Source organism: Chrysochloris asiatica, unplaced genomic scaffold, assembly GCF_000296735.1.
Source record: "Chrysochloris asiatica unplaced genomic scaffold, ChrAsi1.0 scaffold00390, whole genome shotgun sequence".
NCBI classification, from domain to species: domain Eukaryota; kingdom Metazoa; phylum Chordata; class Mammalia; order Afrosoricida; family Chrysochloridae; genus Chrysochloris; species Chrysochloris asiatica.
The window spans coordinates 1,582,090-1,596,975 of NW_006408908.1; the positions used below are offsets into that span (position 1 = coordinate 1,582,090).

At 42.8% G+C, this 14,886-nt stretch overlaps 1 protein-coding gene across 1 annotated transcript in view; it reads right to left on the reverse strand.

Moving 5' to 3' along the window:
- The window catches only part of SPEF2 (sperm flagellar 2), a 366,767-nt gene that overhangs the window by 31,308 nt on the left and 320,573 nt on the right, over positions 1 to 14,886 (reverse strand). The window contains 1 exon segment of the mRNA XM_006876554.1: positions 12,559 to 12,738. Coding sequence (XP_006876616.1) covers positions 12,559 to 12,738 — 180 coding nt within the window.

The window sequence follows — 14,886 nt, forward strand, 5'->3', positions numbered from 1 at the left end:
GGTATGTTTGGCTTCTTGAATGCTTATCTTCTCATCTTTCAAGATGTTAGGGAAATTTTCTTCCAGAAGCTCTTCAACTATCTCCTCTGTGGGCTTCTCTGATTCTTCCTGTTCTGGAATGCCAATAATTCTTAAGTTGTTCTTTCTTCATGTTATCCAGCATTAATCTTAGACTCTCTTCAGATTTTTTTATGCTTTATTTCCTGCTTGCTCTTCTAATTTAGCAGTATTGAGAGATTTGTCTTCAAACTCGCTGGTTCTGGCTTCCATCTCTTTAATTCTGCTCCTTTCCCCTTTCAGTGTATTGTCCATTTCTGATATTTTATTATTAGTCATCTGGACTTCTTTTGCAGGTTTTGAATTGTTTCCAATACTGTATCAATCTTGTTTGATTGCTCTTGTAGTACTTTCCTGACTTGTTCCTTGTTTTCATCCACCCCATTTTGGAACATTTGAGTTTGTTTCTGTATAATTCTTCTGAATTCCTTCACAGGCAAATCCAAAACCTGCTCTTTCTCTCCTGGAGAGCCTTTGTCAGTCTCCAGCTCATTTGTCTCAGTTACTCTTTTCTGTTTTTGGTATGTTTTGAGCTCTTTTGTTGTATTTTATTTCTGTCATTTCCAGTAGTTATGTTGGTGTTTAATGCTTAAATGGATGTGGTTGCTGTGTTATTCAGCTTACTGTGTGTCTCCTCATGGATATGACCAGGAGATTGGCTTCCCTTTTTGTGTGCAATGCTTAGCAGCTGTTATTGGCTCTTGTCTCAATGGTGAAATATTATGGAGTATGCTTGTAGCTTGGCTATATGGCCACAATTGCTGTATCTTCCTGGGTAATGTAGAGAGAAAAAGATCCCACCTCCAGGAAAAATGAGTGATCAAAGGGATCAAAAGCAGAAGCTATATAAAAGCAGAGACAAAACTCACCACTTTGAAACAAAAATAAAACTGTGGCCAGCTGTCTAGTCACCTTGCTACACAGGCAGTGTATGTGCACTGTAGAAGCCTCCAGGAGTTGGTGGGGGTGTCCACTCACTCAGGCCTCTTCTGTAGTCATTACCGTAGAGGTGCACAGATAGATATTGAGAAGTTATTGGGAAAAATATTGTCTACTATTTTTGTCTATGAATGTCAGTTAGGTATCTGTGTGTACACAGCATAATTCTCATGATAGTTGTGTCCTTTTATGTTGGGGTTTTAGAGATTGTTCATATGGTTTGCCTGTCAGGCCTGATAGGCCGGCTTTTTTCTTGCTGGATATGCTGGAGTAAAGGGTCCCACACAAGTTAATTTTAGGGCTGCGACCCAGAGGTTGACACCATAAGCAGCTGCCAAAGAATTTGTCCTTGGGACTGATAGGGCTCTTTCTCTGTGTGCTGTGGGAAAAACTGTGGGCTCAACGCTGAACTTTTTTTGGGGGGATGTGCATTCACCTGCCTGAAGACATACAGACTGGTCAAAGAAGGCGCAACAAGGAAGAGGAGGAAAAGATGTATAGAATCTCCCTGCACATACTTTTGCAAATGTCACTGCACTGTGTTTAGGGCTGGTTCCCTGTGCCCGTCTGGCTGTAGCCCCGACCTCTACGCTCACCCTGGTGGGGTGGCCACAAAGGGAATTCCACTCCTAGAAAGATCCCCAAATTGCAGTATTTTCCTTTATACCATGTCTTTTCCACTGGCATGTGTGGGAAACTAGCACCCTGCACTTTATGCTAGATCCAGAGTTCTGGTGCTGTTCTGTGAAAGCAGCTTCTCTGAGTTTTCAGTCCCTCCCACAGAACCTGTACTACCTGACTCTGTCTCTGCCACCACCAAAACTGGAACTTGCTACTGGTATTTTAAATACCAGCAGGGCCAGGTTTCAGATGAGCTTCCAGATGAAGACAGACTGTTCTGTCCTCTGAAAGCAGCCTTTCAAGGATGAAGAAAAACCTCAGATGAAGGAGTGAAGACAGAGATGCATTCATGGCTCACACACAGCTCAGCCATCCACTCATGCTGTGGCCCCAGGGCAGGGCCAACGCAAAGACCCTCTGTCCCCAGCTCAGGATTAGTCCCACTTGCAAATATGTTTTTTAAACAACATAAAATGTGCCTATACATGTGGACCTCACCAGATGGAATACACAGGAATCAAACTGGCTACATCTGTGGGAAAAGACAATGGAAAAGCTCAACAGCATCAGACAAAAGAAGACTAGGAGTTGATTGTATAACAGACTATCAATTGCTCATACACAAATTCAGGCTGAAGCTGAAGAAAATTAAAACAAGTCCACAAAAGCCAAAATATGACCTTGAACATATCCCGCCTAAATTAGAGACCAACTCAAGAACAGATATGATGCATTAGACACTAATGAGCAAAGACCAGAATGGTTGTGAGATGACATCAAGAACTTCATACAGGAAGAAAGCAAAAGGTTATTAAAACAACAGGAAAGAAAAGAAATATTAAAAAGTATATCAGAGAATTATCTAATATCTCTTCTAGCCATAGTCTGTAACTCCCACCAAACAAACTTTCTGCCCTGCTGGGTCTGGGTAAGAGAAGGTGGGAGAAGCTACTGATAGGATGACTTGATACAGATGTGGATGTTAGCAAAGTTAACTGTAATTTTAAAGACTTGAAACTCTAGCATGGGAATAAAATGAATCATTTCAGAAGGAGAAGGTGGGAATCCCATGACCATTAAAGAAGAAGAAGCAGGAGTGGAGCACATTGAACCTGCTTGACCCAGTTGTGACACTGGAAGAGTAACAGAAGAACAGCTTCAGCACACCCAAGAGCCAGAGCATGAGACAGAGAAGTTGGTTTTCCAGCCTACAGAGAAAATAAAGCTAAGTTTACTCTGGGTAAGAGACTTGCTTGTAGAGTAGAGTGACTGTAGGCACCTAATTGCGTGAGCTAGGTTTGATAACTCATAAATATAGAGCCAAGTGTCTTCAGGCTGAAGCTTATGGTGTAGTGTGTCCTATGGGCAGAGCCCTGGTGTGGTGCTGTGGGTTAATGTGCTGGACTGCAAAGTCAGTTTGGACACAAGGTCGGCATTTCAAGCTCACCAGCTACTCCTCAGAAACCCTATACAGGGTCACTATGGGTCAGAACTGACTCAATGACACTTAACAAAAACAACAAAAGAGTTTGGTAACACTGGCCAGACAGACAGAGGCCTGTCTGTGGGCACGACTTAGGAGAGGCTGTCCTGACTGGAAGAACTGTGCTCTAAACATTTTCTGATCCTGTATTGTAACGTGCTATCTTCCCTAATAAACCCCATAACTTGGAATATGGTATCTAAGTTCTGTGTGGCCATTGCAATGAACTGTTGAACCCACATAAAAAGTAAGGAGTACTTTGGGAAGGAAGGTTCAGTGTCATATTTTTTACACAAAGAGACTCTGCAATTTGTTCTTGAACATAAAGAAACTAAAGCAACTGGAAGAAATGAGGAAGTAAAAGAGCTGACCTGAAAATTTCCAAGGGCAGCTTGAGAAGACATTCAAGTATTAGAATGAAGTGTGTAAAGACTTCGAGTTGGAAAACCAAAAGAGAAGACCATGATCAGCATTTCTCAAGTGGAAACAACTGAAGGAAAAAATGCAAGCCTAGAGTTGCAATATTGAAAGATTCAATAGGCAAAATAATTTCATGATGCAGGAAACATCAAAAGAAGATGGAAGAAAATACAGTCACTGTTTCAGAAAGAATTGGTTGATGCTCAACCATTTCAAAAGGTAGTGTATGATCAAGAACCCATGGTACTGATGAAGAAGAAGTCAAAGTTGTACTGAAGGCATTTGCAGGAATTGAGGCAATACAAATTTCAATGTTTCAACAAACTGATGCAGCACTGGTAGTGTTTACTCATCTTTGTCAAGAAACTTGGAAGACAGCTACAAGGTCAATTGATTGGAAGAGTCCAGATATTTGTGCCGGTTCCAAAGAGAGGTGACCCAATGAAATGTGGAAATCATAGAACTATATCATTAATATCACATGTAAGCAAAATTTTATCCAAGATAATTAAAATATGGTTGCAGCAGTACAACTACAGGTTGTTGTTGTTGTTGTTATGTGCCGTGGAGTCGGTTCCAACTCACAGTGACCCTGTACAGGGTTTCCAAGGCTGTAAATCTTTATGGGAGCTCATCTTTCTCCCGTGGAGCAGCTGGTAGTTTCAAACTGCTAACCTTGAGGTTAGCAGCCCGATTCATACCCACTACAGTACAAGAGCTTTTGACAGGTAGCTTCCAGAAATTCACGCTGGATTCAGAAGAGGACATGGCATAAGGGATATCACTGAAAATGTCAGATGAATCTTGGCTAAAAGCAAAGAATACAAGAAAGAAGTTTACGTGTGCTTTAATGACTATGCATTCGACTATGTGGATCATAACAAAATATGGATAACATTGTGAAGAATGGGTATTTCAGAACACTTAGTTGTGTTCATGAGGAACCTGTACATAGATCAAGAGGCAGTCATAGAACAGAAGAAGGGGATACTGAATGGCTTAAAATAAGGAAAGGTGTGCACCAGGGTTACATCCTTTCACCATAGTTTCTCAATCTGTATGCCAAGCAAATAATCCAGAAGCTGGATTATAAGAAGAAGAAGGTGACATCAGGATCTGAAAAAGATCTGTGATATGCAGATGACACAACCTTTCTTGCTATAATTGAAAAGGACTTAAAATACTTATTAATGAAGATCAAACACTACAGTCTTCAGTATGGATTGCACCTCATTGTAAAGAAAACAAAACTCTCACAACTGGACCAATAAATAACATCATGATAGGTAGAGAAAAGATTGAAGTTGTCAAAGACTTCATTTTGATTGGACCTATAATCAGCATGAATGTGGCACTGTAGGATAAGTGCTGGACCATAAAGTTGGTTTGAACTGCAAGGCCAGCATTTTAAACTCACCAGCCACTTGTTGGAAACCTTATGTAGGGTTGCTATAAGTCAAAACTGATGGCGCTTAACAACAACAACCTAATCACCACTCACTGAAACAGCAGTCAAGAAATCAAATGATTAATTGCATTAGGCAAATTTGATGCCAAAGATCTCTTTAAAGCAGTAAACTACAAAGATGTCTCTTTGAGGACTAAGGTGCCCCTGACCCAAGCCATCGTATTTTCAATCCCCTCATATGTATTTGAAAACTAGACAGTGAATTAGGCAGACTCTAGAAGAATTGATGCATTGAATTACAGTGTTGGTGAAAAATACTGAAAGTACCATCGACAAAATAAATCTGTGTAGAAAAAGTTTGGTCAAAGTTCTCCTTAGAACTGAGGTGTTAAGACTTTGTCATTCTATGGACATGTGGTCAGGAGGGACCAGTCCTTGGAGAAGGTGGTAATAATGAACATAAAACATAACAACAATTGTGAGGACGGGACAGGGCTGGGCAGTTTTCCTTTTGTTGTGCATAGGGCTGTTATTAGTTGAAACTGACTGGATAAAACCTAACAACAATAACAGAACTGAGCTTACAATATTGGCAAGATATCAAACGACGTATTACATTCGGCAAATCTGCTGCACAAGACCTTTTTAAAGTGTCGAAGAGCAAAGATGTCAGCTTGAGGACTAAGGTGCACTAATTCTCTGATTGTTGTTGTGTGCTGTTGAATAGATTCCTACTTGTGAAGACTCTCTTGTCAACTTGACAAGACCAGGATTTAGCAGTTAAGATGTGCTTATTCTCATGGTGATTAAATCTAAAACAGGCATAGGTAACTGTATGATGAGTGGCTATGAGCAACCAATCAAAAAAAAGGGATGCTTCCTTGGGGGTGTGGCTTGCTCCCAATATAATGGATTTCCCTTTCTCTCTGCTGGTGCTCTACAATTGTAAGCCATTTCATTGATGATAAACTTCTCTTTATATATATCATATGTATGTTTCACTGGCTTCTCTAGAAAACCTGGCCTAAGACAGACATCATGTGACATAGTAGAGAAGTACCTTTTAGTATTTCCATGGTTGTAAGTGTTATGGTAACAGATCACCAGGTATTTCTCAGAGTGGATTCAAACAGCTGACCTGTTGGTCACTAGTGAAGCAAAAGATTCAGTAATGGTAGCCAGGCCTTTCTTCTTGTCTCATGGCAAAGAAAGCAGCAGTTTAAAAGGGTAATTAAACCACAGGCTAGGTAATTGAAAAAAATTGTTAAGTCAAAAGGTAATTGTTGCTGTTGTGAAGTGCTGTTGAGTCAGTTTCGACTCATAGGGTATCTGGGGAGCAGCTGGTTGGTTTGAACTGCTGACCTTGTGGTGTGTGGTTCAGTGCTGATCCTACAGTGCCATACCAGGAAACCCAAAAGGTAACTAATTCCACTGAAATTTAAGTACCTGAAATTTTAGAGCAACGAATCCTTAAATGAGACTATGGCCCTTGGTCACCCTTTAGTCCTAGAACTGAACTCATTCCCATGGCTCAATTTTTCAGCCAAACAATACATAGGTCGATAACAACAGCATTTGCAAGGTATGTTGTTGTTGTTATATGCCATCGAGTCGGTTCCAACCCATAGCGACCCTGTATAGGGTTTCCGAGGGTGTAAATCTTTACGGGAGTAGAAAGCCTCATCTTTCTCCCGCGGAGCAGCTGGTAGTTTCGAACCGCTGACCTTAAGGTTCGCAGCCGATTCGTAACCACTAAATAATGAACCATTCGAGAACAAATGGGCAGATTTAATTCAGGACAAAGTTCAGAAGGGTTGGGGGTGGAAAATACATGGAGGAAGTTGAATAACTGATGTTAGATTGTGGGGATTGCAATTAATGACATGAAACAAAATGTGTATGAGATGTTGAATGGAAAACTGATCTGCTCTGTAAACCTTCACCTAAATCACAATAAAAATAAACAAAACACAAGCAAAAAACTCCTTGAAGATTAGCACCATAGGATGCTTGAAAAAGTTCTATCATTTGCATGCACAGTTCCCTAGGAGATTGGGAGAAAGTGGATTTAGTAAATTGGTGGGAGGGAAAGGGGATGAGGGAGTCTAGGAGCATGACCACAGAAGCCTGGCTCAGCAGCCTGAGGACAGCAGGGTGCCCAGAAAGCTCACTTCAACAGAAAGCTCTGGAAGATAGTCAATTTCCATGGGGTGAACACACAAACCCAGTGATGCTGGTTTGGGGTAAAGCCCGGGCTTCAAACTGAACAATTATCAGCAGCATCCAAAGTCAGTGGGAGTTCCATTATCATCAGAGAAGTGGAACAGACTGTGGGCTGTCAAACACTGTCACAGGCAGCTAATTCTCAAAGGCAGCCCTCAGTGACTCCTTGCCAGTGAGGATGGAGCAGTGCAGGATGTCTTCCTGATCATGCATTTCTATTATTCCATCAGCCAGGTTCTACATCACAGAAGGCAGCACAGGTCAGTCCTTGGGACAACCATGGACAAAGCTCTCAAGCGGAATGGCATGGAAATGTATGTGCTTTAAATCCCAGGACCTCAAAGCCTCCTGACTAGATGTTTTTTACAAGATTTATAAAATGTGAGAGATGCAAGCTCACAATTTACTAAAATCCCACAGCACAGTCTCTTGCAGCACAGGTTACAGACTGAGTGGGTTTTTCCAAATGTCACTCATTTGAAGATTCACCAGGACCAGCACATTGATGATGAGTGCTGTACTCTTGTGCTTTTTAAAAATTACTCACAAAGCTATGGATTTCAACAGAGGTCTACGTGACACTGAATGCAGGCAGCTGGGGCAACAGAGAGAATAAGAAGGAACGGAATATTGGGGCCGTTCTCAGCTGCTTAAGCAGAGCACAAAAGCCCAGAGACTTGCTTAACTGTCTTGGGCTTGAAAATGCATCTGCTGGAGGTGTTATTTCTGAGGTGGTTCATTATGGATTCCTGGGGTGAGGTTGCCCAGGAAACTAAAGCACAGTGGGAAAGGGAATAGAGCTATGTAATTAGAGGCAGGATGGCGAGGACAAGGGTGAACATTAAAGAGAGAGGTGGATGGATCCTGTGTTTCTAAAACTCCTGGGGTTCCATCCAAGCCAGGAACTGGGCTGTATATGTGTGACAGACTGGGGGCCCTGTCTGCTGCTTCAGTCAGTCTTTGCTTGCCTCAGTTCCTGTACATTGTGCTTAGGGATTTTTACACTCTCAAAGCTCTTGAGAGGAACATATAGGAGAGTGGGAGCAGGCACAGGGGCAGACCTAGTAAATGGATGGTTCAGGGAAGGACACGGAGCCTTCCTGAGCTAGCTGGCCTGGCTCTTACCTATCCAGGTGTCTGGCTGTTGCTATAGCAACAGCTTTAGCCAAGAAGATCCTTTCTCTTTCCTGGTCATTCCAGTTCATTGCAGCCTCCTGGATCCTGCAATGTCTGCTTTCTTCCTCTTCCCTTCCTTCTTCCCTCCTTCCCTCTCGCCTTTACTGGCTTCCTTCCTAGCCATATTTATAAACATTAATTGAGCACTTGCTATATGACAACTACTTCGGGAGGACACAAGCAGGAGAGCCTGAGTGATGCAAAAGGTTAATGCACTGTGATACTAAGCAAAAAAATTTGGATGTTTGAATCTACCTAGAAGCACCTCATAAGAAAGGCCTGGCTATCTATGTCCCCAAGATCAGCCATTAATTTTGGAGCCGAGATCTATTCTGACACACCTGGGGTTGCCAGGAATTAGAGTAGACTTGATAGCAACAGATTAAAGGTATTAACATGCTGTTTCCAGACTCAAGGTACAACCATCTTAGCAGTAGTGTTCAATAGATAAACACATCCCTAGCTCCTGGTGTGGTGCTGTGGGTTAATGTGCTAGACTGCAAAAGTCAGTTTAAACAGCAAGATTGGTGGTTCAAGCTCACCAGTAGCTCCTTGGAAACCTTCTAGAGGGTCCCTATGGGTTGGAACTGACTCGACGGCACTTACCAACAAAAATCTAGTTACTTAAGGAGCTCTGGTAGCATAGTGGTTACGAATTGCTCTGCTAAACTCAAGGTCAGCAGTTTGAAACTACCAGCTGTTCCATGGGAGAAAGATAAGGCTTTCTGCTCCTGTAAGGATTTATAGCCTCAGAAACCATGTACAGGGTCACTATGAGTCAGAACCAAGTCCATGGCACACCACCACCACCACCACCTAGTAACTTACGGGAATCCTGGTGTGGCACTATGTGTTAATGTGCTGGACTGCAAAGTGGGTTAGAATGGCAAAGTCGGCAGTTCAAGTTCACCAGTTGCTCCTCAGAAATCTTATACAGGGTTGCTATGGGTTGGAACTGACTCACTGGCACTTAACAATAACAACAAAAATGACAACAACAACCTAGTTACTGGAGTCCTGGTGCTGCAGGATAATGATCTGGACTACAAGAGCAGTTTGAGCCACAAGGTTGTCAGTTCAAACCCACCAGTCGCTCCTTGGAAACCCTTACACAGGGCTGCTATGGGTCGGAACTGATTCGATGTCACTTAGCAACAACGTCACCACCCAGTCACCACTTGTTCCATATTTTTCACTCCTTTGCTCCCTAGTTTGATTTTAACACAGCAGCCAGAGAGAGCCGATACAGTAGAACCTGTGAGAACTGGAATTGGACACCACTGACTTGTTTTCTGGCTTGTGAGAGTTAGTTCTGTGTTCCTGCCATGTTTAAGACCGAATTCTCTCATTGATTTTTGCGTGGATGGGGCACGTAGACACAGTTACTCCAGCAGAGTTTACTATGCTTCTTCTCTGTCCCTCACACGTCTGAGCAATGTAATGGGCATGATTCACAGTTAATCAATTAATTAGTGGATTTGCTGTTGTTGTTATATGCCACTGAGTTGGTTCCGACTCATAGGGATAGTGTATAGTTTCTAAGGGTGACTGGTGGGTTTGAACTGGGACTTTATGGTTACCAGTCCAATGGTACACTAGTGGCTTTAGCCTCTGAATAGTATTTACTGAGCTCTGTGCTAGGCCCTGCAGAAGGTTCTGGGAGGCAGAAGAACAAAGCTGCCCCTCACCGCCCCTCCCAGTCTGGCAGGGTCCAGAGAGAAAGCCAATTTTGAAGAAGTAATTACAAGCATGAGAGTATCATGAAGAGGAAGCACTGAGTGCTATGAGAACATCTAGCTGGAGGTACCTAGCACTGTCAGATCAGGGAGGACCTTCCTGAGAATGGGTGTTTCACTGAGTCATCATGATAGACACAAAAACATCCCTGGGAAAGCCACAAATGGAATTCCAGTGGGTGCAGATTGTACCTAGTCCTCACTCAACCCGGAAAGCATAGGACAGACTTCTGCCTTCTAAGAAGACTGCAGTCAGGAACAGAAATAAACATTCCTCGTTTCTCTTTCTGCCATTGTGTCAGTATAGAACCAGGAGCTACAGCATGACCTACCCCAGGTTACTACCTTACTAAGCACACTGTGGGACCTTGCTCTGACCCTGGTGGAAGGTGAAGGAGATTCTCAGGGCCAAACCATCTCTTCCTTGGTGTGATGTTGTTGATGTTAAATACTGTTGAATTGGTTCCAATTCATAGCAACCTCGTATAGGCTTTCCAAGGAGCAGTTGGTGGAGTTGAACTGATGACTCTGTGATTCACAATCTGGTGCTGATCCTACAGCGCCACAGTGTGATTGTTGTTGTTAAGTGCCAAGTCAGTTCTGACCCATAGTAACCCTGTATAGGGTTTTTGAGGAACGATTGGTGAGTTTAAACAGTGCTGACCTTGTGGTTCAAACTGACTTTGCAGTTCAGTGCATTAACCCACAGCACCTTCAAACTACTCAGCATCCTCTAATTTTGATAACCAAGTCTGAACAGGAAATCAGTGTTGCATGGGCATCTAAAAAGTCTGGACTGGGCAGCTCCCCTTGCTAGAAAGTGTCCACAAAGGGTCAAGAGAAAAAAAGTGCTCTGTGAGGAATGTCTCATCACTGTCTGTACAAGGACAATGGGAGAAGAAGGAAAAGCCACAAAATGTGCATAGGAACAGCTAAGGAGCAGCTTCCTTAACAGCCTGCCCATGGGCTCTTCCACCTGGGGAAGCCTGAGTGAGATGGAAAGCAGCATCTAAATGAGATCCAGGTCTTCTTTGTCCTTAGGTGAAGGATGCAATGATTGGATTGCAGTTAGCCGGGCTCTAGCCTGAAACGCTATCAAGCGGCCCATATACAAGGGGGCTTCAAAAAGTTCAGGGACAAATGAATGAAAAGATAATGGAATTTTCCACCCACTTCTTGACGCCCTCTCACATATAAATGTGTCTGAGGCCTGAACTTGTTAGATGTAGAAATGTCACACAGTGTAACAAGTAGATTAAATGGATAGCCAGTTGTTTTTCATTACCAGGGTCAAATTTACAGAGCAAATTTTTATTCTACTAAGAAACTTTGTGCAAATTTCTACTTTATGACAAATATATTTGTTGGACAGTGGCTCACCATTTATGAATCTAACCTGAAGATTGATAGTTCAGATTTACCCAGGGGCAGGCTGGTGATCTGCTTCTGTAAAGATTACCAAAACCCCAACCTGTTACCAGTGAGTCGATTTTGAATCATCGCAACCTTATCGGACATAGTAGAACTGCCCCAGAGGGTCCCCAAGGCTGTCATCTTTATGGAGCAGACTGTTGGCTGTCCCATCTTTCTCCCACAGAGTGAGTGGCTGGTAGGTTTCACCTTCTGTTGAGGCGCTGAATGCTTAGCCACTGCAGCCTCTGGAGCTGTTCTCTTCTGTCACACACACACACACACACACACATGTCACATCATGAGTTGAAATGCACTTGACTGCAGCAGCTTTTGTGGTTGTTGTTTACTATGTGTCCTGCTGGTGTTATGGGATAAGCATTGGTGTGCAAGGCCAGCAGTTCAAATCCACCAGTCACTTCATGGAAGCAACAGTAGGCTATCTGTCCCATAAAGATGTATAGTCTGAGAAACCTATATAAGGTTGCTAGAAGTCAGAACCAACTTAATAGCAATACTTTTGGGTTTGGGATATGTGTATCGGAGTCCTTATGTGGTACAAATGAGTAATGTGCTTGGCTGGTAAGCAAAAGACTGATGGTTCAAGTCAACCCAAAGATACTTCCAAAGAAATGCCTGCTGATCTACTTCTGAAACATCACTCATTGAAAACCCTGGGGAGAACAGTTTTACTCTGAAATACACAGGGTTGTTATGAGTCAGAATCAACTCAATGGCAACTGCTTACTGCTTTACTAAATCTATGGCATCAAACAAGGCACCTGGAGAAACACATAGACTCCGAACAGAATCTCTTTCTTTCTGGTTAAGAGTGTAGGATCTTCTGGCATCTTCATGCAGATGTCAATTGTTGTTAAGTGCTGTTGAGTTGGTTCTGACCCATAGCGACCCTGAATAGGTTTTCCAGGGCTGGAAATCTTTACAGGAGCAGAAAGCCTCATCTTTCTCCCACAGAGCAGCTGGTAGTTTCGAACTGCTGACCTTGCGGTTCACAGCCCAATTCGTAACCACTACACTACCAGAGCTCAGATGCCAGTACGTGTCCATTTTTGGAAGGCAATTACCTTGTCTTCATTTAGAGCAGGGATTTTATTTCTCCGGAAGACATGAGTTCCAATAGACACGCTGAGGGCCCTGTAAACACCTTCCTCAGCATCTGGGTGACAAGCAAAATAGAGCAGCATCTGAGTGTAGTCAAGCTGGGGCAGATCATTGTCGTAGTCAGCGAACAGCTGGAAGAAGAACTGTCAAAGGAAAAGAATTTGGTCAGAAAGAAAAATTGTTCTCTCTGGTAGTCAGTAGATGGCAAGGAAGAATTCCTCCAAGATTTCACCTTCTAAGGATTAGCAAGGGTCCTTTCAAAGAATCCCATTAGTAACTCTAACATATCAAGGGTGGTCACTAACAGAAAGGAGTTTCTGGGATGTGCCAACATTGGTGCCCTCGTAAGTGTCTGAGCAGTGCTGGTCTGAATGAGGCTTTGCCGTAACCCACGTGAAATGACTGTGGCTTGCACAGGTGGCAGCAATGGCACTGGTGAGAACTGGTCTGGTGCTTGGTAGATTTTAAAGGTAGAACAAACAGGATTTCCACAGGGGCTGGATGTGGCATTTGAAAAGAGCAAAATTGGGAATGACTCCCAGAGTTTTGGTTCCAGCAACTGCAAGGATGGCATTTCCATTGGTTTACGTGGAAGAGGCTTTAGGTGAAGTTGGGAGAGTTGGGTGGCAAGGAGAGGAGATCAGCGTCCTGTTTTGGATGCAACTGGAGCAACTGGAACAGTCAAATGAGCAGTGCATCTAGGAGTCTAGAGGGTAGAACAGAGCTTTGGAGTTGGGGTAGCCATTTGGGATTCATTAGCAAATAGATGGCATTTTAAGCTACAAGACTGGCTTTAACCAATATTAGCCAGCCAGAGGGAATGGAAAAATGCTATGTATGTTCAATGAACAGAAACTGAAAAAGAACACAATATTGTAACTTTTAATAGACCAAAATGCAAACCACTTGTCTCAGAAAAAAATCTCTTAAGGGTTTGAGACAGTGGGGACATCGCTTTTGGTGCTAACTGTGTGGAAAGACAGACAGCCAGGGCACATGGCTGAGTCATAAGGAAGTGTGTTGTCACTATCAGTAGACAGTAATGTGATTGCCAGACAGAGCTGTCTCATGGTTCCTTTTCTGGGTTCATTTGGACTTCTCATCCAGCGCGTGGGTCTCTGAGGTCATCCAGGCCCATAGACGGTGACTTTTGCCAGTCCTCAGGAGACCCTAATTGTGTGTGACTCAGAGACAGGGCCCAGATCACAGAGAACAATGATGACAAAGCATAAAACCAAAAACCAAACCCACTGCCATCGATTATAACTAGATGGGGTTTCTGAGACAATAAATCTTTCTCTGGTGGAGTCGCTGGAGGGTTTGAGCCATCGACTTTGCAGTTGTGTGTTAGGTAAAGCATAGGAGCTGGCCAAACCTTAGACTACAGTCCAGGCTCTCACCTTAAGAGAAGGCACAGTGAGTCATTGCAGAATTGGGGGTGAAGCCCAGGATTCCTAATTCCTGGGGACATTTCTTTTCCCTGATTCTGTGACTCTGTAGGATAAACACTGAATCGCACAGTCTGCTTGAACCTCAAGGTCAGTGGTTCAAACTCACCAGCCACTCCTTGGAAACCCTATACAGGGTCACTATGAGTTGGAACTGTCTAGACAGCACTTAACAACAACAATAATTACAGAAAAAGTACTTTTTTTTTTCTTCATATTTCTCTTTGAATACCTTTCTTTTAGCATGTTAACCATTAACCACTGTTGAGCCAAGTTAAGCTAACATGGTTAGCTTCTGCTTAGCTAGCACTTACCCAAGGCCTTCTGGGTATCAGTCACTGCTGCAAGAGCAGCATATATGTGAACTCACTCTGTGTAATAACCCCACCACTCCCTGCCTGCTTTCTCCTACCCCCGTCTCCTGCTAACATCTAGCAGAGGTGCTCCAAAAATATACGCCCAATTGAAGGAAATTGCTCACTTTAAGGTTATAACTGGATTCATATTCAATTTTATACTGCAATTTTGAGCTAATGGCTCACTGGAAATTGAACAATTGATATGATATTATACATGGTTGTGGTGTTTAAATCTACTATTCAACTTTCCCATATCTTATTGAACTTGGCTGTGTTAGGAAATCTCTATTTTAAACATTTACACTGAAGTCAGAGTTTTTAGATTTTAATTTTATTTGTGGTCTCTGGGATGCAGACTCATGATAAAATTATTATTTGTAATAACAATTTGAGAACAGCAAGTTCTGATGAAACACGGGCAAAATGACAGAATCTTGTCCGAAGCTTTTGGAATTAGAAGGGTTCTAGTAACATAATCTAGTAG